General features: G+C 39.9%; 1 protein-coding gene across 4 annotated transcripts in view; it reads right to left on the bottom strand.

Annotated features, from left to right (window-relative positions):
• The window catches only part of CCDC149 (coiled-coil domain containing 149), a 50,131-nt gene that overhangs the window by 6,554 nt on the left and 17,771 nt on the right, over nucleotides 1-25,806 (bottom strand). For 2 of the 4 annotated variants that reach the window (XM_027457307.3, XM_027457308.3), the window contains exons 4-12: nucleotides 25,384-25,491; nucleotides 19,472-19,588; nucleotides 17,774-17,946; nucleotides 16,370-16,442; nucleotides 14,940-15,024; nucleotides 13,552-13,696; nucleotides 7,151-7,227; nucleotides 5,740-5,772; nucleotides 1,867-1,974 (exon numbers count right to left, since the gene is read on the bottom strand). In XM_027457307.3, the coding sequence (XP_027313108.3) occupies nucleotides 1,867-1,974; nucleotides 5,740-5,772; nucleotides 7,151-7,227; nucleotides 13,552-13,696; nucleotides 14,940-15,024; nucleotides 16,370-16,442; nucleotides 17,774-17,946; nucleotides 19,472-19,588; nucleotides 25,384-25,491 (919 nt within the window). The remainder of the gene's footprint in view (nucleotides 1-1,866; nucleotides 1,975-5,739; nucleotides 5,773-7,150; nucleotides 7,228-13,551; nucleotides 13,697-14,939; nucleotides 15,025-16,369; nucleotides 16,443-17,773; nucleotides 17,947-19,471; nucleotides 19,589-25,383; nucleotides 25,492-25,806) is intronic. The other 2 variants (XM_027457309.3, XM_027457310.3) reach the window with 1 other exon arrangement.

Below are 25,806 nucleotides of genomic sequence, written 5' to 3'. Positions count from 1 at the left end.
ATCTGAAACAATGGAAGAAGTTATTGCTCCATCTACTGCTAGAAGGTATGGCTTCCCCAGCAGCTGGCAGACTGGCCCATGGACGTGCTCCTTTGTCACCAAGAAGTTGGCCTCATTTATTTAAACTGTCACAGAGGCGGGTTTTAAGTTTGTCTGAGTTCTCACTGCAGGTTACCAGGTACCCTGTGCCACATACAAATTACAAACAAGCTGTTTGTGCAGGCAGAGCAGTAATTTCTTAATCCACCACAATTTAATCACGGGATTTCTCTGTTACAGTTATGAAATGGGAAGGGGTAAAGAGGGTGACCTACTGGGAGCCAATTTTTCTGGTAACTGCCACAGGCCTAATCCTTGGCTGTCTTCTCTTCAAGGCTGTTTTCTTCCAGTGATCTCTTCCTGTTGGGATCTGTGCTCCTGCATGGTATCTCTTTGTTTACCCGGTCCCTCCATATACTCTGCCCACTTCTTATCCTCCTTTTAGCCTTTATCTTGCCTTCAATGACAGAATTTGGATTCCTCACTCCCGTGCTTAGAATGGGATGAAAACTCCTGCTTATCTTCTCAGGGGTGGAAACCTTTTCCCCTGTTTGTAAATTCCTTGTCTATTAATTATAGATATATTACATGTTTGCATGGTTTTTTTTTATTAAAAAAAAAAAAAAAAAGTAGTTATCAGAATTAGAGAAACAAAAAAGTTACTTGGCTGACATTAAAAAAAATCAGCTGAAGTAGAAAATACATCATGGAAAGCTTCAGTCCAGAGTGAACGTTTGGCAGCGCTACACAGCAACAGAAACAAGGTCTGATGAGATTTGACAGGCAGCTTTAATCAAAACTGTAATACCAACCTCACCTAGAACAGGAAAGGAACGAACGTAATACCACCAAGTAAATACCTTCAGTAACTGCAGATTTAATTAAAAATCAATGATTAAGCAGGCAAAAAAAATGAATATTTATGAGTTGTTATTACTCACTGGAGAACTACTCACTATAGTTTCACTCCTTATTTTTAGCAAAAATATCAGCTGAGCAAGATTATAAAAAATGATCAGTCCGGCTGTCAACTTTTATCAGATGATGATATGGATAATAAAATCAAAATTAAGCCACAACCTATTTAGTTTCAGGACTAACAAATAAATTGTTTATGATGCTTCATGGTTAGCTGAGTAAGATCTGGGCATACCAGAATATTGTGTCCATTAAAGACCTTATCCAAGCACTGATAGGCACAATCACCTATCTCCTGACCATTATGAAAAACTCAGGAAAAAATTGAGGTTATCAGGAAAACACTATCTTTTTGCTACTGTCACATAAAGTTAGGCTTGACTTTGGAGAGATGTTAATGCTTGCTATTGGGGAAAGTTTTGAACAAAACACGTGGAAGACTTTAAAAAAGCAGAGTCAATTTATCTGGGAAAATGAGGGGGGCTTATTTCAATTTACTGGGTGCAATCAGGAAGCCTTTCATCTAGGTATCAGCTTTAATGCAGCAAAGTGCTAAGCCAGTTCCACAGACTGCTCTCCTACTGTGCACTCTAAGGGAGGGAAAAAGAGCAGGAGGCTAACACAGAAGGCATGAATAACTTGTCACAGTATCAAGTTATCTGGCATGAAAATTCTTGGAGGTGTACGACCTGATGCCTAGCGCTAGGCAATCTCTTCAACAGTCATTTTTCAGTGGTTTCTTTGCTCTTTGTACAGGGACCAGCTATCCATTTTACTTGTGGATGATTTATTCAATCTCAGTGACCACTGAAACTTTGCCTTCTGCTATCCCAGCATGAAAATTACATTTTATTTAGAAAGAAATGTGTGCTCAGCTCTCATCATGTTCCTTACGGTCCAGGTGCTCACCTTGTACTTCAGTTTGCTGCGGCTTCTCAGTAAATGCTAACAACGGTGACCTAGACCGCTGTATAACAGGCAAGGCTGGGTCACTGAACGTTATGGTGTCCTTTCCACCTGAAACAATCAAAGTGTTAGAACCATTAATTCGCTAATTGCACTCATCGTTCACTAATGATATTCACACATATCCTACAGCTTAACTCCTTTTTTTCCAGAGCCATGAAAAGAAGTACAGAACCAGAAAAGCATCTCAAATGATCCTTCTACAGCATGGAAATAAAGTATTTTATAGCATAGCTGGAATATGTAAGTCAAATAAAGAAAAATAAAGAAAAGCAATTATTATTTATTTTTTAGACATGTTACAGAGCAAAGGACAACCTTTGAAATAAGAGCAGGCGCTGTATTCAGCAAATTGTATTCACCGTACAATTCGGGTTATTACAAATCAGATCATACCGAAAGTTTTACAGTAAGTAATTTGGGGCAAGGCTTTATACTAATACACGGATCATTTGCATGCCACTGCCAGCAAGTGCTCGGCACTGACTCTGTACTCTTATCATCCTGCCTCCTATCACCTGTGTAGTTTTACACTACAGGCTCACACATGTACTACAACGTTTCCTTAAAAAAATAAAAATAAATTTAAAGATTAGCACAACTATGAGGCAAGCCAGAGCTGAGGCAGCAAACCAGCAGACATTGCCAGGGAACGGGAGGGATTTTAACCTGAAAATTCCCCAAACGCTTCTGAGCATTTTTGTTTGGAGCCAAATGCACAAGGGCAATTTTCCAGCTCTTTTGCTGAGAAAATTGTGCAAGAAACTCTTCAGCTGAGGACTTTGCTGTAGATGCCCAGTCTTTACATACGTTAGCAATACAGAAAGCAACACCTGCAGACTCTTTAGGAAGTCCTCCACTATTCAGGATGCTTGTGCTCGTAGTGACTGACACTACCTTAAACCTAGAGGGGAGGTGGCAAGAAATTTGCAAGATCAGCTAAGCGTGGTGTTTGCGTGGCCTCCAGAACAACTGCCAGCCGATAACTAATGGCTGGGAAGGTGGCAAGCTCCTGCTCTATTTATCTCCATAAGAATGGACGTTTATGTAACAACCACTTCTCCCCTCTAAATCTGCTTGTACATTTCACCTTAAGGCGACATCCTAAATCTAATCACCCATCCAAGACAAGGACTTTGGAAAGGGCACCAGGTCAGGAGATACCCCGAATAAATCCTTCCCTGAGAAAGTTCTGGTACCTCCTGAGGGAGAGTGAAAGTCAAGCTGTTCCCTCGGCATCAAACTGGGCCGCCCCAGTCTCTAACTGCTTTGGAGCACGCTGCCTGTAAAGACCTTGATACTGAAGGTATTAATGACTTTTTAATATCCTTAGCATGTTGGGGTATACACTGCAGCAATGCGAATGCAATTAATGCTTTAGAAGCATTGACCTTGTCAAGCTTTGATCCCACTGTCAAGTATGCATCAGAATTCTGCCTCTGCGATAGCAAGTAATAAAAAGAAATAATTAACTGACAACAAAGTACAGCCCTTGCCCCAAGTGTAAGGCAAAATTAATTAAATCTAAAGGAAATAAAAAAGGCAAAACAAATCCGATAGCTATTCCAAAATGCAAAAGCCCCTAAAAGAATGCACCTTCCTGCAACACTGAAGGAATTTTTGTGTTGGAAGTAGAATTAAATCAAACAGGGAGCTAGTCGTACAGCAATACCTTATATTCATACGCATGGTCAGAAGTAGCCAACGTCTAAAAGATCCAAAAGAACGCAACGGAGGAGGCCAAATTCAAAAGGATTATAACTAAAGAATTTGGGGGAAACCACTCTTAACAGTTAAGTGGAAAGCAGAGAATTATTTTTTTGGTAGAATGAAAAAAAAGTAAAGCCTCAGCTACAGACCCTACAAAAAAGAAACCTCTTGACTCCCAGCCAGCATTGACACAGCAAACACATTCACCTTCACATTTTTCTCTGAAAACCAACTTGGTTACAGAAAATAAGTTCAGTATCCACACAGCTTAGCCACAGATGTGGCCCGAAGAGCCTCGTATATATTTATTTATTAACAGTGACTCCCATCCACTCACGAAGGAGGGACACGGCTGTTGCTGTGCTCTATTCTTTGCATCAAGATCTGAAGTTGGATTACACATGGGGAATTTTAATTAGCTGCCGTGGAAGCTCAATTTCATAACCCATACGGCTTCATGCAGAGTTGCTCTATTTAATGAATTTTAAAGGGCTTTGGTGAAAAGCGTACAGATCTCAGAACAAGAAGACCAGTTTTCAATAGGAGTACATTCATTTGCTATCTTCTCCAGGAGAAATGAACTCCTCTACAAGATCCCCAGGCTTGGGGATCCACGTATAACCTCTGCTCCATTCCACCAGCCTCCAATACAGCAGCTGCTGAGCCTGTTAATTCCGCTTCGCCCCTGTTTCTCGCTGGTTACTGAAGAGCAAAAGGCAGCGCAGAAACCTTCCTAACAACCCAGGCAGGGAAAGGCTGAGTCATGGCACAATCTTTCCTTTAGGCTTTTTTTTTTTTTTCAGTGGAAATCTGGAATTTTCAGGAACTGATAGATTTTGAAAAATACAGACTTACTTATCTGAATATCTAGTGCCATCTGTAAGAGGACTAGGCTGGTGTTTAGTTCATTTTAATGCTGAGAATACTTACACATGCATATTTGAACCAACCATAACGTATTTAAGACAAGGCAAAGAATCAAATGCTTCTGTCAGTATCACATCCTCTGCCTCCTTCTCAAGACAAGTGGGCTCATAAAAAGAAAACAGAGGTAAATCTATGACCAAGGTTGCTTTATTTTTAGCAATGAACCTCCCAAAAGATTCATTTAGTTAAAGCCCATTTTCCAAACAAGGGAAGCTGAAGTTTGCAACAGGCAGAACTTCCACAGAAACTGAACTTACGCTACCAGATTAACCATTTCGAAAACTAAAATATTTGCTTCCTCTTCATTTAGCTTCCCCATAGTTGATTCATGCATTGCACAAAAAGCAGATAACCAGTATGTCACCTAACAAAAACATTAAAAGCAGTCAAGCTCTTTTTTCAATAGGGCGAAATTTATTAACAGCATTTATTAACAGCATTTGGAAGGTATTAATATCATGGTGACAATGGATGCTTTAAATGTTATACGGACAACAATGCCCAAGTGGGAACGTTGAGTTCAGATTAAAACCCTGCAATTAATAAGGTGCATACCTTTCAGGGGCAGACTGAACATCAGCTTTCATCTGCGTACTCTTCCAGAGACAGAAATTCAACTCAAAACCATATAATACATCTCTTTGGATTTAAGACTGCCTAGGTGAGACAGCCTCTGTGTTCTGCCTCTCACCCCAGCTCACATTCAGCTGCAGAGTCTGTTATGTTATTTCCAATGCTACCTATTACATGCTGCTGTTTTATGGAGCAGAAGCTTTCCACGCTGAAAAGAAACGTGGCAACCCAGCAGTTGTTGCAAGGCTCTTTCTGACCACATCGGGACTACAGTGCATTTGGAAACAAAACTACACTCTTGATTTAAAAAGAAGGCAGCAAATTAACAAACCGACCTTGGTGTTCAACAGAATTCATAAGCTACTGGATAATTCATTTACAACTATTAAGGATCATCCTTCCTTACTGTTTTCCTCAATTTAAACAAAGTGCCTCGTAGAGCAGCCCCTATTTCTCTTGTGGTCATCTAATTCACTTGACTGAACATCTTAACCTGACAGATATAAAAATGTTCAGATAACATTTCCATTTATTTACATGCAGTCATAATATTTAATGCACTGCTAGAATCAGTTACTAAAAATATATATGTCAAGCAGAACCTACTCCCAAATCCCACTGAGACATTGTAGCTCAGGCCTTCAGGCAGCAAAAGAAAAGAAGGAAAGAGACAGTTGTTATTGTATAAATATTAATTTGATGTCTTACCTACACAGACCAACAACTGAGCAATTAGTTCCCACTGCTTGTTGTTTTTTTTAATACATTTTGTAAAGATTAGAAACACTGCTCTTATTAGTGTACTAATTCCATGGAACGCTATTTTTTGGGGGAAAAAATAAATACAACTGACCCTACAGTGCATTAACCCTTTAAGCTTATGATACACATTTGTACTAACGTACAGAACTCTACTAGCAGGATCTTTCCAAATATTTCACCTGCACTTTTTGGAGAACGTGGGAAGGGACAAATGCTCCCAGCACTGTATGCACATTAGATGCCTAAATGAAGAGTAACCCAAGGGAACAAATTTGGGACTTTCAGTTCTGGAAAGCCCCAATGCAAGCCAGTTCCAGAAAGATGATTCAGAATCCCTGCAACAGGCAGAAATATACCCCATTAGGCCACGCTGCTTTTTCACTAGTTCTCTTCAGCTTTGTCAAATGTTTTTCTTCTAGATTAAAAGCTTGTGTATAAAAACACAGAGCCAAAAACCCAGAAGCCTGAACTATACTAGCTCCCACCCCCACTGCTAGGAAGCTGTAAACAACAATGCCTAATGGTGCAAACACCAACAATGGAGCAGCATAATTTACAGTGGTTAAAAAAGATACAATTAGGTGTAATGGGAAGAAAAGAAGCAAAAAGAAAATGTAAATTAAATATTGCCCATTTTCCTAACAGCAAGGTCTATTAGGAAGCAGATTAATCTCCCATTACTTGAGTAATTTAAACCAAATACAATACTTAAGATGCTACAGGGAATAATCCTGTTCTAGAGAGAGGGACTAGAAAATTTCAGATCATTTACAGTTCCAGTTTCTCAGAGATTATCATTCTACAGAAAAACATTATGAAATACAGCAATAAAAACCATGGAAGTTACAAAAAGTATAAAATTAATCAAAAAACCTGTTGAAAAACATTATGGCTATTATCCTATGTGTATCATTTTATACAACTGCTTAAATAAAATAGCTCAAAGTTTTTGCCTTTCTTCTTTTTCTTTGCAAACTTGCGAACTATGAAGACAATTTGATTATTTCCAATACTTATTTTGTTGTATCCATACTGGAAATAGGGTTTAAATAGCATGGCGAGCTTTGGTTTCAACTCAATGTTTATTAGAGGTTTCTAATTTTGCAAATGTGCTTCACAAAATACCATCGTTCACAAAATACTGCACATTCATAAAATAACTGTCATTTAAAAAATTATAGCCAAGCTTTTCTTAAATGCAAATCTATCTATGAAAACTACATAATGCAAGCTGTTCTCTTGAATTTTTACTAACCTGGAAGACTCCACAAACCAGCGATTTCCAAAGTTCTTAACTTCTTTTCAAGTTCTGCCACTCGATTACCTAAAATTCTTTGAAAAAAAGAAAACAACAAAGAAAAAGACAAATATTCAGCTGAGATGGGATTCCTTATCCTAGTAAGGTAACCAAAGCCTGATTGTTTACATGACTGCAATTGAATTTTTAACTTGCTACTTGACTAGTGTAGTAAACCTGTTCACAATTCCCGCTTTTTACTAATGGCAACAGACAGCCTTCCCCAGAGTTTAGAGAAAATGAAATTTAGTTGTCTAACTTATCCCATGATTAAAAAAAAAGATTTAAAAAAGAAGATCTAGGATGTACTAGACAGTCAACCTTTGCACATTACAGACCAAGAATAGCAACTCACAGTATTTCTATTTCCTTTGCTTGCAAATCTCTCTCCCCAGTTCCTTTTACTTTCTCTGCAGCTAAATTTGGAAGGTGAGAGCTATGTGATCTAAATACGCAAAATTCAATATATGGATTAATTTTGAAGTTCTAGTCACGATTTTGGCCTACTCTTATTCACAAGGGTTTGTCTACCACTAAGATTGCTTAATGCAGCAACAAATTGCCTTGCTGCTACATCTCTCTTCTTTTAAGTGCTGAACTCTTCTTCTTTACTAAAAAGCTTCAAGCTCTTTAGTGCCTTTATCACCCACCCTCTCTTAAGTTTCCACTGCATTTCTTGGGTCATCTCTTTTATATCTGATTCCTACATAAATACTATTTGCGGTTAGCTCTCCTGCAGGATTTAACTTTCAGTTTTAATTCTCTCCCAAGATCAAATGCGAGATTCCTATCTTGCAAAGAAAGCTTTTTTTTTTTCCCCCAATGAATTTTTGAAACTGTTTCTCTCACAGGCACAGCAAGTCTCCCAGAGTCAGAAGTCTTTAAATAAATCCCAAACAATACACAGAGTGAAAAACCTGTTTTTTTCTCTCAGACAGCAATTCTAAACATGACAGCAGAGATAATGGGCAGCAAGTTTTACTCATCAAATTACAGCAATGGGATAAATCAGTTAAATTTGAACTGAATGCTGAGAAGCAGCACAACACAACACAGCAAGGCAACATCATCTTCCCAAGCTCGCCAGGGCCGTGTAATACTGCACTGCATGCTCTCCACCTAGGGCTTTATGCTGCAAACATCTGAGCAACCTGGGGATGTCATTACTGACAAGATGACAGAGTCTGGTAGATGAAGGACAGCAAAACCAGCAAATATTAAATGCGCTAGAAAAACCGATTAACAAAGACTAAGGATTTCTGAAATCTCTGATGTGAGGGCTCTGCAATGACAGAAGGGAAGCCTGGAAGTATTTTAAAGACCACAAAAATGCCAGGATGAGACAGGATGTAAAAGAGAAAGCTCATAATGACCACTGAAGTAAGCACTGGGTGGCACAAGGGGTATATAGCAATTAGCAAGCAAGCAGCCCAGCCTGTGTACTAGCAGAGGGGCGAGTGTGGCAGCAGTTATTTCTCCACTGAAATTCAATAACCAGCCAGACCACCAAGGTTATGATGGATCCAATGCTGTTGTCTCCAGAGACAATCAAAATCGTTCACGTCTAGATTTTGCTTTCAGAATGCTTCCTTCTGATACAAGGGGCTCAGATTTAACAGCTCTATGTCCATATCCCGGTGTACTGCATTGCCCTAAGGGCTCGTTGAAGGTCAGCTGAAGGATATGGAGATCCCCTGGCTAAGGGGAGGGGAACAAAGAAATCATGCAAGATTCCTTCCAGTACATGTTAACTCAGCCAGGGAGCCAACAAAACAAAGCTGATGTGGCTAATGATTGTCACTACAAATGGGTCACGCCTCGTTATTAAAATAAGTAGTTCACCAATAGTTCCAAGGCAGAAAGGGGGGAAAAGATACTGCCCTCCCTGTCAGTTTCAATAAACCCACAAACTCCACTCTCTAGATTAAGTTCAGTTGCTGTTACTGCTCTTGTTATTCGGACAATAGCAAAATCACTCTTCTCTTCCTTCTCTTAAGCTTTATGATTCGTTTATCTGCTGTATCACACTATTTCTAAAGATTCTGGAACAAATCTATCCTGGTAATTCCTACTGAAGCCTCTGAAGAGACAACAGACATTTATTTTTTTTCAGCTTTGTTGCAGGTTCTCATGCATGAGGACCATCCTGCAGCTCTGAACACTGCTCAGCAGGAAGAGAGGACAATACTTAATGATGCTGCTTTCGCTCAGGCACAGAGCAAAATCCATTCCCTGTTGAGTACGATTCTAGTTCACACCAAACTACATTATTTGAAGAGAGGTATGGGAGAAATTAATCCTACAAAAAGCTGTGAGTCTTAAATAAATGTTTATTGGAAATCCTGCAAACAGCACAGTTTGCCCCTTTCCACTGTGATCGAAGTAATTTGGCACCTCCACATGTGCCGTAGAAAGACAGAGCTGAGGTGGCCTGGGCCAGCAGGTATTTTGGAAGATGCTGCTTAGGCAGTATCCGATTAGCAGCCCTAATCTATTTTCTACCTCTAGCCATCATGGACCAGATCCTTTGACTACAAGAGGATTGTGTCACTGACAAAGGTGCCTGGAGCTATTCCCATTGCTCTCTGGTCACGCGTCTAACGCAGCAAGGGAGGTTGTCTAAGCCTCCCTCCAGGACAAGGTTTTAGAGGAATCTGTTGGTCCCGTAAGGGCAGCAACGCTCCCACCTGAATACAGAAACTCCCTTCTAGCACTCCCAACGCTTCCCAGCGCACATGAGCACAGCCTCGAGGGAGCTGTGCTGATTTACAGCACCTGAGCTCCCTTCAGCCTCACCTTCAGCTTAGTTCTAGCTCTGGAACAGGTCACAGGTCACACAACCCTTGTTGTGCTTCTGGCCATGACCAAGCTTGCCCAAGTAATGTTAGAATCAGTGCAACATGTCTAAGCAGGAGAGCAGTTTCTAAACTCATCTGGCTTACATGAGTGCTGGCAATTTCATGAACAAATAGCACTAAGAAAGAGCATATAACTAACTGCTTATTGCTGGTCGAAGCCAAAAAGATTTTTATCCATTTTCTAGGCAGGGTTAGGGCTGTTTATTTTCACATTTACGTGACTATTTAATCTGGCAACACATTACTGCATACAGAATTAATTTACAACTGCTTTTTCAAATTAAGCTAATGTGCTCGAGAGGAAAAAGATAGGCTGCTCCTTAAACTTGGCAGTAGTAGATACCAATCCCATGGGCAAACTGACCCAGCTTCTTGCCATATAACTTTATTTCTTAAATCATAGATCATATTTTCATAAATCACTGGGTTGGAGGGGACACCTCCCACCTGACCAGGTTGCTCTAAATCCCATCCAGCCTGGCCTTGAGCACTTCCAGGGATGGGGCATCCACAGCTTCTCTGGGCAACCTGTTCCAGTGCCTCACCACCCTCTGAGTAAACAATTTCTTCCTATCTTCCTAAATCTATCCTCTTTACTTTAAAATCATTACCCCCTCCCTTGTCCTACCACTACACTCCCTGATAGAGAATCTCTTTCCAGCTTTCCTGTAGGCCTTTATCTTGTAAAAATGGAGCTAAAAAATTACAGGCTGGATTTAGCCCACTCATTTCTAGGCATATCCTCCCACGGTTCCTTTTATCATGCCACATATTTAGAAAATCAGCAATAATGAAAGTGTGCCTGTTCCAAGAGCAAGTGGTAATAATGGATGATTTCAACAACAGGATAACAGCAGAAAGTCAACTTCAACAGCACAGCCAAATTACAATCTAAGTAAAAAAAAATAGTCTTGATATTTCTTCATTTAATCAAAATGCAAATCTACTATCCTATTATTTAAACTTACAGAGCTGTATTTCGATCTTCACACAACAAAACAGTTTTTGGCTTTGGAGTACACTAACTGTTGGGAGGGAAGTAAGTTCATATGGTCTGAAGAGTCCCACTTACTGATAACAGAATCACTCACAGATTAATTGTCTATCAAATATCAAAAATATTTCTTCTCTGAAAGAAACAACCACTCCAAAAATCTCATGTTCTCTACCCAGCTGAATCTCACCTTTTTCATGTAACAATCTGAAAGATTAACTGTTCTCCAAACAAGCTCTTTGCACAGGAAAAGCTTGACAAACAGGACAAGAGGGATAAAGGAGAAGACTTCTATTTATGTAAAACCTTCTGTCAAACCATTTCTCTCTAGCCCCGCTTCCTTCTCCTCCTTTGAATGGAGCGATGTCTTCAAGCAAAGAATGGATCTACTACGAGTCTGTGGAGCCACCTGCTTCACCCGTGCAGTGCCCTCAGTCTCACCTCTGACTTGCTCAAACAGCTGGGCAGTTTCTTACCCATTTTCAGAAGTAATCAGCTTCTACTCCTAACTTTTTACATGGTAATTAAGAGACCCCAACAACCACCCAATGCACCTGAAATAAGGGATAGTTTTCCCTGATGTCCTACCTGCACATCCCTTTTTCACTTTAACCCTTTTGTGACTCAGGTGCTTCTACATGAAGTAGCTCCCATTCTTCCTAGCTCCTTAAAAGCTTCTTTAATCCAACTAAAGCCAAAGGTGACAAAAAGAACAAGCACACTGCACAGGAGTGTTGCTGCTCTTCACTCAACCTTCCCAGGATTTATGATTCTGTTTTTTCCCCTGAAGCATCCTGAGCCAAATACAACACTGCAGTTCTGAGCACACTCTGTATTTCAGAGGGAGGTGGATTATCACTGCCCCCTAAGACCTCATCTTCTGCTGGGCACCACATATTAATTTTTGCATAATTTTTGCAAGTGTCCAACCTCTACTCCAATGGTTACAGATGATCAGTTTGGTGCACAGATAAAATAGTACCTACTACTGAAGGCTTGTCTCAAGAAAGCCCGTACTCAACAGATGAGAACAGACCCTGGTACCAGAAGGTAAAGCCATCACTACAGTAATACATTTGAAAGATGCAAGAGACTGCAAGAGATATAAAATTAAGAAATTTGCTACAGTTACAGGCAAGAAGATGCAAATAATTACATGAGGTCATGACACAGTATCAGGATGTAAAGGCAAAGATCAATTACACCTGAGCTACCAACAGTTCCTCACTAGATGTTTTCCATCTGATGTTACATCAGCAGCAAGAAGGGGGTAAGCAGGTGTGAGCCCCTCCAGTAACACTGCTCGGTGCAGGAACTCCCCTTACATTTCACGACACACAAAAGGCATGAATTGAGTGAGCTGCCATCAACTCGAGCTGGGCTACATTCTTCCTTTAGCCTCCCTTCAGCTGATTAGGCATTTGCTTTCTCAACAGTATTTAAGAGCAGCTATAAACTGCTCCTCCACTTCTGTTGCCACATCACTAAGAATTATGCAATGGAGTCTGCCTAGTATCAGAGTTATGAATTTTCAAAATGAATCATCTATTCTAGTGCAATACAGTGCACTTCAGTACTACTCCTTCCTTTCATGAACGATGTCTGCCTGTTTCTGACATCTGGTCCTGATGTGCTTTTGAAAAGCCTGAATAACCTCTGATTACCAGTAGTGACTCAGTGTTGCAAACAACCCCTCCAAATCACCAAAAAAAGCCAGAAATTAAAAAACAAACAACGAACAAAAAACCTGAGTGCAGCATCAAGGAACACTTCCTAGCTCTGATTTTCATACACCGTATGAGGACAATAGTATCAGAATGTCAGAAAATGTGTCAAAAACTATATTCTGCCATGATAGGTGCTGTGCAAGGTTCTACTGATGAGTAGAACAGCTAAGGGTAAACAAATTCTCCTTGAAAGTTCACTTCAGGTTTAAAAAAATAAACTAAATCATACAGTAGCAATATAACTGCATTTATCTCCTAACATTTTTGGCAAGTAACTACAGGAGCAACAGCTACAATCCATATTATACATAGGCTACTGGCCTGTGACAAATGTCACATTAAAACTTTTCAGAGCCTTTCCTAGGTGTGTCATTTACTGTTCTCACCAGTGTTTGTTGTTAACACTTGATTTATCGTGTATCTTCTCCATTTCAAAGGTGTCCTTCCTCCGGGCTGCTTTTCTTTGGCTCTCCCTACAGACTACCTGCTAGAAAAGCCACTTCACTGGAAACCAGATGGTTTCCTATGGTTTATCTACAACCTGAACTGTAAATCAATCCTTGTGTAGCAGAAGCAGGCAGGTCTCTTTAAAATATATTTTTTTCTCTAAACACATAGCTGATCTTTCAGTTCTAAAGCCTGAAGAACCCACCTGTTAGCAATGACAACGAATTCTCTCTGAAAACAGACCTTCCTTTCCATTTCCCTGAAACTCCCCCAGAACTATGACTTTTCCATAGCTTGGTACGTTCTATTTCACTTAGAAGTCGTGCTACCTACTTGTTCGTTTGCCTTTGGTGTTGTATGACCATGTTTTTTTCATGGATCGTTTCCAACAGTGCAGTGGCCAGTGATTTGAGATCTGAAATGGACTGTGGCGTGGCTGGAAGGCTACATCCATGATCCTCCGACAACAACTCTTGGACTATAATGTTAAAAACACAAATGAGTTTTGGCTTCTCGTGCACAGAGACGTGACACAAACATTTATTTAAAATCAAAGAATTATTACTTCGATGAATACATATAATTTTCCTTCAGCTAACAAACAACACCAAAAGAGCAGAAATGTAATACGCAGCTGACAGAAAGACGGTGGCTTTGTGAGCTGACTGCTGTTCCACAGCAATTGCCAGAACAAGAAGAGGCAGACACATTTTCTGTTCATTTAATTCTGCTTTTGGAAAATGACTTTTGTTCAGGAGGAAACAAACTCATTCTGTTAAACCAGTGAGGCCTACAGATGGTAAAAAATGGGGTATTTCTCTCTCACTTACATTAAAATATAAGCCCACAAGGAAGTTTTTATATTACTTTTTGTAAATCTTATATCCTTCAGGTTATTTGAGATTGATGTGAAAATAGTCACCCATGAACTTCCTCTGCAGCTTAGAGCCTGTTTACCTTTCAAGCACATCAGGAAGCTCACTAGTTACTTCTGTAACTAGAATCTGGCTCTGCCTCTTTATACCTGAGTATATGAAGAAGAGGACACAAAAGGAGTCAAAAAGTATTTTCAGCTTGCTACAACAAACACTACTGATCTCAGGTGTGTGTATGAATGTACCACCACCTCCACAGCAGGGTGGTACACTGGTACGCTGCTTGGCATAGTGAATTTTCTCTACTACTCTGCTTTCCTTTCTTTTTTAATCTTAATTTGTGTTTGAAGGGGGAGATTATGCCATTTTACTTCCCACAAGTAAACAATAATTTTTTTTGCAAACATCTGAATATAAGGAGCAGAAAATTTGACTTAGGGCCCCTCCTCTATCCCCCTGTATATTTTTCATTGGAATATTTTTTCATTGGTATATTTTTCATTGAATCGAGGTTGTCATTGTTAGCTGAGGAAAGAGACTGAAAAAATAAGTGATTTGTCAGGGTCAAAGTTGCAAACAGGCTTACAGATAAGAAAGAATACATTTGATCCAGCTGACTGGGAAGAGAAGGAATGGCAAAGGAGTACCAAAAGGAGAAGCAATACTCAAGAGGCAAATTTTGTATTGAGTCAACTGAGAAAAGGATGAAAAAACAGCACATGATAATAAACACAGAAGAAAACAAAGATTTTGTTTTGGTTGGTGAGGAAAGCGTTACTGAAATTAAGAGGTAAAATGAGAGGAATTCAATGAGGCATGCAACACTGTGCTGCATTTGTGTAATACCTTGCTTTGCAGACAGGACGCCAGTCAGAGCACTGCTGCTGGATCTGCCATGAGTCTTTGAATTTTTTCGCCTCTCTAGTGCGTTCTGAGGAAACAACAAATATCTTACTTAGAAAAACAGCAGCCAAAAAAGTTCTACTTCACTCCTTTCACTAGGAGCAAAAAATCTGAATTGGATTTTGGTCTCAGAACTTCTGCACAGGGCCTGAAGCTACACTGATAGTATCCTATGGATAGTGGACAATGGGACAACATCCTATGAAAGTGTGATCTTCCTGGAATATTACAGCACAAACAGTTTTTGTAATGTTAAAAGACTCATCCTGCCTCACTGCAATCACTTTATTGTAGTCTCTCCAACCCCTTACCCTAACCCCATGCATTTTTAAGACTTGTCTGTTTTTGAATAAACTGATGAGTGCCAGTGAAGATGCTGCAGTATTCTGTGGACAGTATCAGTCAGGATCAAAATCAGACCTTCTCCGGCATTTCTCTTGATAGGGTTCATACGGAAAACTCAAACTCTTCCTATCAGAACTTCTAGAAGTCCTTTCAGGAGGAAATACTGACTTTCAGGACTTAATAGCAGAACGATCCTGCTACAAAAGTCCAGCTCTTGCAAAACAACTACAGTTATGTCAAACCCCTGAGAACATCAAGATGTTCAGCTCTCACCCATTAACAAACTTAAACTCTGCAATACCAATGTCATAAATGCGTACAGACACTGAAATGAACGTGGCAATACTTTCAGAATTTTTGATCACACACAAAAAGCAGTTAGTGCTGTGACTGCTTCACAGTGACCTAAATGGTTAAGCAGTCCTACTGATGGTCCTAAGACAGCCATTCCCATGCCCTGACAAGCAGTCTGCTCCCCCCACTCTGCAAAATCATACGCAGAAGAGAATAGAAGTGCTTGACTGCAGGAAAGAGTGAGAATATTTTGCCCTTGAGGTCCAGTCCTAAAGGTTTACTGCAAACCAATATAGACCTTAACCCAGGAATGAAGGACCCATGAAGACTTAGCACTCATTAGGAACAAGCAGTGGTACCATGAGGGAACAGGGAGGCAAGAACTGCTTGGGGCAGGAATGCAGCTGCAGCCGTTTCCCACACACTTGGTGACTTGCTACTTTTTACCTACCCATCACAGAACTTAAAAATAAAATAAAATAAAATAAAATAAAATTGTTTCACTTTTCCAAGTGCCCCTAATAGTTAACACGTCATTCTACATCAGCTGAAAAGCCTACAAGATTACTGAGCATGTAACATGTATACATGCTAATATTGTCAGAATGTTAGAAGTGATTTTTCTTTGAAAGCATAACTCTGTCCTTTTAATGCATATAAACCCAAGAATGAACAATAACCTCCACGAACAACAAAGCACAGTTTAGATGATAGATACATTGAGAGGATGTTACCTTATATTTAGTAATATTAGACTTAAGAAGGTTCACTTCCTCTTGAAGTTGCTTTAATCTCTCTTGAAGATACCTGGAAAAAAAAAAGTCATCTTTTACATCACGTTGGGTTCAGTATTGCCTCAAGTGCTCCTCTTTACTATGTGGAATGCCTTCTCTTTGAGTTACTGAGAATTCTTTTCCATCTACAGTTTTCAGAGGGATAAAATAACAAAATCTTAACTGCTCTCGACCCCATCAAAATTTAAGTAGGGAAACAAACTGTATTAGAAAAGGAGGCTGGCCTTCTGTTACATTTGTCAAGAATCCTGCACAACCATATTGTTCCTCTGGATTTTGGGGTCCTCTGTGCCTGAAAGATTGTAAGATGGACCCTAAAGATGTGTATATTTGTCAACACAAGGATCAACAATGCAGAGCTTTTGCATTGCAGTTATCACTCTCTCACATGGCACTTCTCATTAGCAATCACAAAGCATAGCTGAAAAATGGTATACAGTAGCTAAAACAATACAATTCTTCCTTACAAAGTCAATGCACTTGGATTAGACAGCTATTAAATATATTTTTGGAGTATAAAGGGTTTATATAATATCCTTTTTTGTAGTGCTATTGCAGCTGCATGAGGGTTTGTAGCAATTTAAAAGAAAAAAAATTGACACTGACATCAGGAGCAGGGGGGCTTAAATTGATACAGAACTGGGTAGGCCATACAAAACAAAACAAAACATTGGAAATGCTGGGAGGAAGTAATGCCTTTGGTATTACACTTTCCTACCTGAAGTGTAAGTCTCTGCAAAGGGAAAGTGTCTTACAAGCTCTACGTCACTTTAACGTACTTGTTGACATTAAGGGAGGTACCTGCCATAGCTCTGCCAGAGACTCTTCTCTGTTGTCCTTAGCAGAGACCATAAAACACTTTTTTTTTTTCCACAGCAGAGACAAGAATATCTACATGAGTAAGTTCATAAGCAAAGTGTTTTTGGGAAATCGTTCCCTGTAGACAACCTCTCCCTGTGGTGAGATGTCCAAAACCATTAGCTAAGAGTACTTGAAATCCATGTTTACAATTCAGGCTTAGCCCATTACAGCTCACCAGGAGTTTCTTAAAGTACTGATTTTTAATATTCTTGGTTTTGGTCCCATACAATGATGGGGACGAAAAGGCCTGCACTTCTCTTCCTTTTCCACATTTAGCAATATTTGGGAATATCACTTACATCTCTGTAGCCAAATAAAACATTAGTAATTTCCTGCAGCTTGACTTTCTCAATATTCTTTGATTGTTGGCTAGAGCAGAGACAAAACAGACAAAACAAATAACCAAAATCTCTTAGCTATAATTCTAGGACGTATTTTCATTAAGGTTTTGTTGTGACGCAGGGAGCTTTGTCGTGTACTCACCTGTTCTCCATACACAGAGCATCTATGTCGATGATACGATTCTCGTGTCCTCCTAGGACATGATTAAGTTCTTGGTTTAGTCTGTCAGACTTATCTTGGTAAAAAGAGCGTTCTTCTTTAACATCCTGTAACTCATCCAGTGCAGCTTGAAGATCATGCCTCAGAGTCTCGATCTGAAAAGAAAGGAACTGTTTTGAAGTCTAGGAAAAAAATTGCATAGTGCACAAACTGAAACCAGCAACAAGCACTATGTGTCTGAACAGGATTGATTTTGGACAGTCAAAAGTCTTTCCCAGGATTATAACCCCCTGTATTTTTACCCTGTTTTGGTATTATTTTATTAAATTGAATTTAAATAACCTTAGCAATTACACTTGTTTTTACAAAATTTCTACAAAATGACTAAAAGGTAACAGCAAAATAAACCTTAATTCATACAATAGTTTTGCTAAGAACACATTAAGCTTGTTTTAGGACAGAATTTCCAGGACTCCAAGGTTAAACTAAACAAAATTAGAATTTTTAGAATTTTTCAAATTTGGAGGATGAAATAAAAACAAGTTTGTTTTTTTGTTTTGTTTTGTTTTTTTACAGGAAAAAAAAAAAAAACAACAGTATGGGGAATTTGTACTAATTACAGGATTTTCAGCAATAAAGCTCCACAGAGTAAGAAATGGAACTGAGAAAAGTACTAAATAAGCCAGCATTGAACTGGCAGCATGAGCTTTGGTATTAAACAAAAGGGTGAAAGAGCCCGGTATAGAAAATACTCAGGGACAAAGAGCTTCAAACTTCCAAGGAGAGGAAACACTGAATGTTGAATAAAGCCTGCAATGAGCTGAGAAGTCTCCATGTGCAGCTCAAAAAACTCTGATAAGCCAGAGAAAGACAACAGGAAAACAGGTGACAAAGCCACGTGCTGGACAGATAGAGAACTTGGGAACAGAGGTCACAGAGAGACTCAAACTGGGAAAAGAGCAAGTGCAGGCAGCAGTCCTTCTGGTAAACTAGAGGAGTACTGCATTTGGAGTGAAGACTGAGAAAGAGAAATTTGCACCTTCTCCTGGATCACAGAATGGCTCACTGAGCGTGTCATTGGTAGGAATAAGCATGGATCAACAGAAAACATAAACCCTAAAAACGACTCAGAAAACTATGAATCAGCATTAGGGAAAGATGGGCTGCATGGTGCATGGTACATAACAGTAATGCAGACTTGAGGTAGGAAGAAGAGAGGCCTTATTCAAGATTTTTTCAAAAGTGAGGAACGAATGGCTAGGATGTAGGAGGAAGAACAAACAACCTTAAATCTCCTACTGAAAACTTGATTCAGAGGAGTTTGATTAAATTTGATTCATCAGCCACAACATATTGTGTTGAATACTACGCACAACAGCTTTCACTAAGTCTCTTTCATCAACGACACTGTTCTCACAAGTTGTTGCTGTACACTACAAGAAGAGGATCATCAGTCATCTTGAGAAGGAATTCCTGAGATCAGTAAATTCGGTAATCACCATGCATGCATGCTTAAATCAGTGCTCAATAAGAACAGCACCAGTAAAACACCCCACCACCTTCACCACTACGTGCAGTGCTAATCAGCCGCCAGCTCTCAAAACACAAGAGCAGCTGTCATTTACTTGCTATTACACCAGCTCTGTAACACACGACAGTGCGTGCCCATTTCGTTATTACCTGTTCTCGAGCCTTCTCCAACTGCTGGACAAGATCCTCACGTTCGTGTGCTGCAAAGTGGCGAGCCCCAACTTCATCATCTCCAAGTCTTTGCTTTGCTATTGTCATTCGAAGGAGCTGTAATTACAAAGACAGATTCCATAAGCAAGAGAACACGGGCTGTAGCATCAGAGTACACCTGTGTTAGAAAGTAAGGCCGTCAGATTTCATCCCTTGCAGGGCAAACAGCTGGTATTTAAACCAGAGGGAATTTTCTGAGCTGAGGGCTTAATCCTTGTCTCAGTGAAAAATTCCAAACACTCAAACATAACATGAGCTGCGTTAGGCCCTGCAACAATAGTCACCAGAGAATACAAATGATGAAAGACCAAACAAACACGAAAATGTGGTCAATATTTTTTAAAAGTGACAGAACAAATTCTGGTGAAACAAAGTAGACAATTCTCAGAAAGTCATTTTCAAAAATTTCATAAAACCTAGAAGGCGGCAAGGTAGGGATCGGTCTCACCTCCCAGGCACGAAGTGATAACTCATGAGGAAATGGCCTTAAGTTGTGCTTGGGGAGGTTTAGGTTGGTTATTAGGAAAAAAAAAAAAAATCACTGAAAGGGTTGTGAAGTATATGAACAGGCTGCCCAGGGAGGTAGTGGTGCCACCATCCCTAGATGTCTTTGAAACACATGTAGATGTAGTGCTTAGCGACATGGTTTAATGGTGGACTTGGCAGTGACAGGTTAAAGGCCAGACCAGATGATCTCAGAAGTCTCTTCCAACCTAAATGGTTCTACAAGCAGATCTTAAAGTTAACTGCAGCAGAAAACAAGCAGTTTTCCTAGTTAAGAAAAAAAGACACAAGCTGGCTTGCCCAGCTTCACTTTACCTCTAGCACTTAAAATCCCTGTGCTACACCAGTGCAAAATTCGTATTAACACCTGTTTACCTGTTTATATATTTGATTGCGTGTTTTTTGATTACTCAAAAAAGGTAATTCATGCTAAAAACAAACAAAAAATGGGCCAACAACAACTGTGTTGGCCCAGATGTGCAAACATCTAATGAACTCATCAGCTTTGTGCCTGCTGAAATTGACTTGAATAAATACATTTGTATTAAATATCTGAAGCAGACACCAACTACCTTGCAAGAATTGTGGAGCACGGCAATAACAGTCTACAAGGCACGCACATTTTCAGCTATTTATACTGTGTACAACCAGGCAAAAGTGTTGCCTCCCCGCAGCCTAACTTGTAGGAGCTCCACAGAGACTAGAGCAGCTCGCCATGATAACCAGCCTGACTTTCCCCATATTTGACTGCACCCAGGAATTAATGTACATCATTATAGTGCAGAGTTAGAAAAAAATGAATCTTCTGAAGTAGAAGATTGTACATTAAAATCTATCTTTGGTATTTATGGGATGCCAGTCACTAGAGCTGCAATGTGCCAATTAAAATCCTGCTGATGCAAGACAGACTACCAAAATCATCCTCCCCGCTTATTTCAGCTCCAGTTCAGTGCAGCTCAGTGCAGCCAGTACCACTTGATCTGATAAGCAGTTCGCTTGCTCAGGGGAAGCAGTGCACCCCCACTTCACTCCTCTGGGCAAACTGCATTTCCCTCTCCCCGCAGAGAAGCGACAGCACAGTCAGGAAGGCTGGATGGATGCTAGAAGATACAGTTCCTATTAATTTTTTATCAAAACAAATAGCAAACTATTAACTCAAAAAGGCTGCTAGCAAATTCGGGAATGATTTTATAGCTATGGGATTATTTTTTTAAATGCTAAAAGGCTGATAAGCAAAAGGCATGGTAATGTGATTTAATTCAGTTAGATTAATTAAATTCCTATAATCTTTCTTCGAGATTATCAGCGACAAAGGTAGTCGGAAACAAATGTAGTAACATTTTAAGGACTCAACCTTGTTCAGAAAAACTGGAAACAGGAAAAAATCACAGTTTACCAAGGCCCTCAGTGCCTGCAGCAGAGCAGAAGTCTGTAACGGCAGGCACCAGGCTGGGAACTGTATCAGAGCTGTGACTCATGCACGAAGACTGACCCTCCTCCAGCCCGGGAGAGGGTGTGCATCAGAGGCAATTATATCCGCGAGCAATTATTACTTGCAAGGTCAAACAGTCTGCCAACAAAAGGAAAACTCTATTTACTGAGAACTTTGAGGAAAAAAAAAAAGTATGAAGTCTTACAAAACAAATGCTTCAGGAACCCAAATTCGGTCTGTAGAAGCAGCCCTATAACCATGCAGAGAACAAGGTAAAACACCAATCCATAAAACGAGAGAGTGCTTCTCCCAGCCAGTTGGCCAGTCAGGGAGTTGACAGGGCAGAACAGGCCACGTCCTCTAATTCTGCGCTGCGAATGCCTCATGAGGCAGCACCACCTGCTATAAAATTCTTCCCCTAAAACGCTGTGACCCAAGCAGACACAAAGTGTTATGCCAGCGGGTGAAGGGTTTATGTCATATTTTAGTGTTTTATCATAAATTTCATACACCTGCCCTCTGGCTGCTCTATTTTTATTTCTATCAGTCAGAAATCACTGATGAAAGAAGCAGTCAACTTCATTTTGCAGCCACAATAGGTTAACACCACTCAGGAAGCTGCAAACAGCGTTTGTGGCAGAGTGGATTTAAATTAACGGCACCATACCAGAGACAGCTCCTGTTTGTCGAGAACCAACGTGTTGTTAACCAAACCAATCAGTGCTTCAACCCATCGGTCTGTGTTACTTAAATATTACACCTTTCTCTTAATCAGTGTCAGCTAAAATAATTAGCCATGAAGTAGCAGCTCTGTAGCAGTAACACAATGCCCCAGACAGGCATCGCTGTGATGGTGTGCAGGCCAGGAGTCAAAAGGCAACGCCTGTGCCAAAGTTTTATGCTCTCAGTTATCAACAAAAGATGCAGAAGGAAAAGGGGAACAAGCACAAAGAGTGAATTCTTTGTGGAAGGCAGAAACCATCGTGTTTAGCCACAGTTGCTGACAGCAATTATCTTCACCACATTGCCTACAAAATCCTAAGGGGTTGACCACAACTATGCAAATCTGCAGCATTACCTCCCAGTTCTGCCCAAACATATGCACCACATTTAATGTTCTGCACTGTGGCTGCCTTACAAGAAGGAACTGCCAGTAACACAGCAGCTACCGTTTTCCACGCATCTTCCTCTCACTTAGCACTGCCCTCGACAGCTTACAAAATAACTTCTTTCCATGGGTAGGAATACAAGTGAAGGCAACTGAGTCATCTAGTCTTCCAGAAGCCTCCAGTTTCTCTTGTGCCTTCCATTTTCTGCCCTTTATGACAAAGAATGAGATTTCATAACAACCCTCCTCTACGTTTCAGTAATTGTTCTCCATGCATTGCTGCCAGAATGTGAGGAAAGGCAGGATTTACAAATAACTGTATCATAAACATAAAAGAGTTTTCATGTGTCAGAGCTGATACGAGATTGTGATCAATCATAAAAATGAATAGTGGTACATATCTGTTGCTGGAGTGCTGCAGTCTGACTGCTGCTGGATTTCTGAAACTGCAGCAACGAATCCTTCCAGAGACTTCCTGGACAAGTTTTATTTCTGCCTATTTGACTCTAGTTGAAACTAAATGAAAAAATTAGTCCAGTTAAGCCAAATGCAAGCAATTTGTCATTGCCTAACTGATGACGTACTTAACATGATTTCAGAAACACGTCAACTCTCAGCAGTTTAAGGTCTTCTCGCTAATCCAAGTGACTGTACCCTACTAGCAGCAAACATTAAAGCAGTTAAAAACAAGTCAAGCCTTCAAAACATTTTATTATCAATAGAGCTAATGTGTGATATTTAAAGAGTTGTGTTTTTTTTTTTCTTTTTTAGTCCTACAAAGCTCTTGCCACTCAGTGACAAAGCCTGCATGAGTCACCCCTGCTCAGACACAGGCAGAATTGTTCATCCATAAGCAGCTTCACTTGCTGCAAAAGCAGCTGTTTGTTCATCTCTTGCCAGAAGTGAGGTTGACGTAGGCCAGCTGGGCAAGATGCCCTCCCTCACTTTGAAAAAAGCAAAGGGAAGAATGCAGGGGAAAAAATGTAAGAACAAGCAAATTATTACAGTGCTTTGTTTTGTTTTTATATATCCCATGCGTTATCTGGACTTCAGTGCCTCAAGTAACCCAGCTGCCAGTACAGGAGAACTGATGAGCAGAACAGAACGGCTTCGGGAACAAGCATAGAATTTTATCACCAAAGCTAGAAGGCAGAAAAATCAGACACAGGAGGAAAGTGTTAAATCCCTCGGAGAGATGGCAATGCTTTTTTAGGCACTTCAAAAACCAGCAACCTGACTCTAAAATAAGCTCTATTTCTCCTTTACTAGAAAAGTGAAGAGTGTGTTCCAAAAATGAAAATCCCAGTCTAAATTAATCCCTCTCTGATGCGATTCATTCCTCCCCCTCTTTATTTAGTGATGCAGTATTTTGCACCTTTTGGACAGGGGCATGGTGGGTGGAATGACTCTTTTTATATTCTTCCATTCCTTGTAAGAGTCACGAATTTAAATTCATGCCAAGAATACAGATATTCCACAGACAACCAGCTAGTACCAAGTTAAGTTGCAAAGGCAGGTCTAAACAATGCCATTTTGATCACAAAGAAGCAGGCTCTGTGTTAACCAAGATGATGATGTTGTAAGGAATTAGAACAGGTAGAAAACCTCGGTATTTAAATATACTGTAATTGTACCGCCTCTGTGTTCTGCTTGGATTGACAAATCCTTCTTAACATGTTCAGGACTGGTTTGGGGAAGGCTGTAACATTCATACCTGGGAATTGCAAGGCACTGCCTTCTATGCTGTGGTAGAGTTCAAACGATTATACATAAATAGAAAGAGCCCTGGGGAAGCTGGTCTTTGAAGAAGTTACACAAAACACTCTGCAGACCACAAATTCAGGTCTCATATGACCATTGCACCAACTCCCTCCACCCTTCCAGGGAAGACCTTTGTGACAAACACCGAATAACACTGCATTATCACAACATGCTTATGTTTGAAATAAAATAACATGGGAAGAAAAAACCCACCCGAACAACTAAAACAAAAACTCTTTCTAGTCACATTTTTAAATCCCTTAACATTAAAACGGGAGTGCAGGGAGGAAAGTTGCTGCTCATTGTTCATCTCATTTTTTACTTTGTGAACCACCTCACCTGGTCTCAGATTCAACCTCTCCCTAGTTTGATCTCTGAATGTACTTTTGCTCCAGCAAAAAAGTACGCTCCAGCTGTGAATGTTACACACATTTGGCTTGAGTTTAAATATTTCAATTAACAGAGACAACAGGAGTTTGATTAATACCAAATGGCAGATTTTGAGCAATGTTCCACATAACATGCTAAATTTAGCAATAAAATAAATTGTTTATGCAAGGGGAACAGGATGAGGGCTTAATACATAGATAACTATATATATTTGAGATCACCTGCTCCATATTTTTGAACGGAAATATTACGCCTCTCCTGGTTTTATCATCTACTAACATTTTGCATTTCCATTGCAGTGAAAATTCAGATGACGAAGATGAAATGCTTATGCATATAAGGGGAAATATTACTAATAAAATATATTAAAAAAAAAAACAACCCTGAGATCATTAAAGCGAGAGACGATGCAGAATTTATAATTAAGGTTAAGTGAGCAAAAGCAGAATACAAAAATATAAAATAAGCTGCATTTCTGGTATCCTACATGTGCTTGTTTTGTTCTACTGTTTTGAGAATTTATTATAACGCAAATATTCTAGAAGTACTGTAACCCATTGTTTTAATTTATTTATTTTTTTCCTAAGAAGTAAATGTAAAATGCCAGCACAGTTTACATATTCCAGATTATTTACAGATAAAGTAAGTTGGTAGTACCTTATTGTCTCCTTGTACTTCTCCCAGTCTCTGCTGAAGCTCCCTAATTTCTTCTCCCAGATGCTTATTTCGATCTTGAGCCTCATTCAGTAGCTGAGTAAGATTTGCCTAGAAAAGAAGCAAGTATCACTCAAAAGTTAGAGCCTACGGAGAAAAGTCCAAGTGGTGACTGAAACAAAACACAAGATTGACTCTTTATCTAACAACAATTTTTATTGTTGTTGGTACCCAGCCTTCACACTTCACTAGAAAGAGAACAAAGGTCACCAGGGCTCCTTCATCTTCAACAACAGACAACACACACAGCATGTGTGCATCCCCGCTTCCAGAACAGCATACAAAACCCAAGCAAAACAAAGTGCAAATATCTATCCTAGTTTTGGTGTCTTGGCTGGCACAAAGAACAAAACACAGAGTGCTTTG

The sequence above is a fragment of the Anas platyrhynchos genome, chromosome 4 (genome assembly GCF_047663525.1).
Source record: "Anas platyrhynchos isolate ZD024472 breed Pekin duck chromosome 4, IASCAAS_PekinDuck_T2T, whole genome shotgun sequence".
Lineage (NCBI taxonomy): Eukaryota > Metazoa > Chordata > Aves > Anseriformes > Anatidae > Anas > Anas platyrhynchos.
The sequence above is the reverse complement of the archived record's forward strand: the minus strand, read 5'-3'. Positions and strand labels throughout refer to the sequence as shown.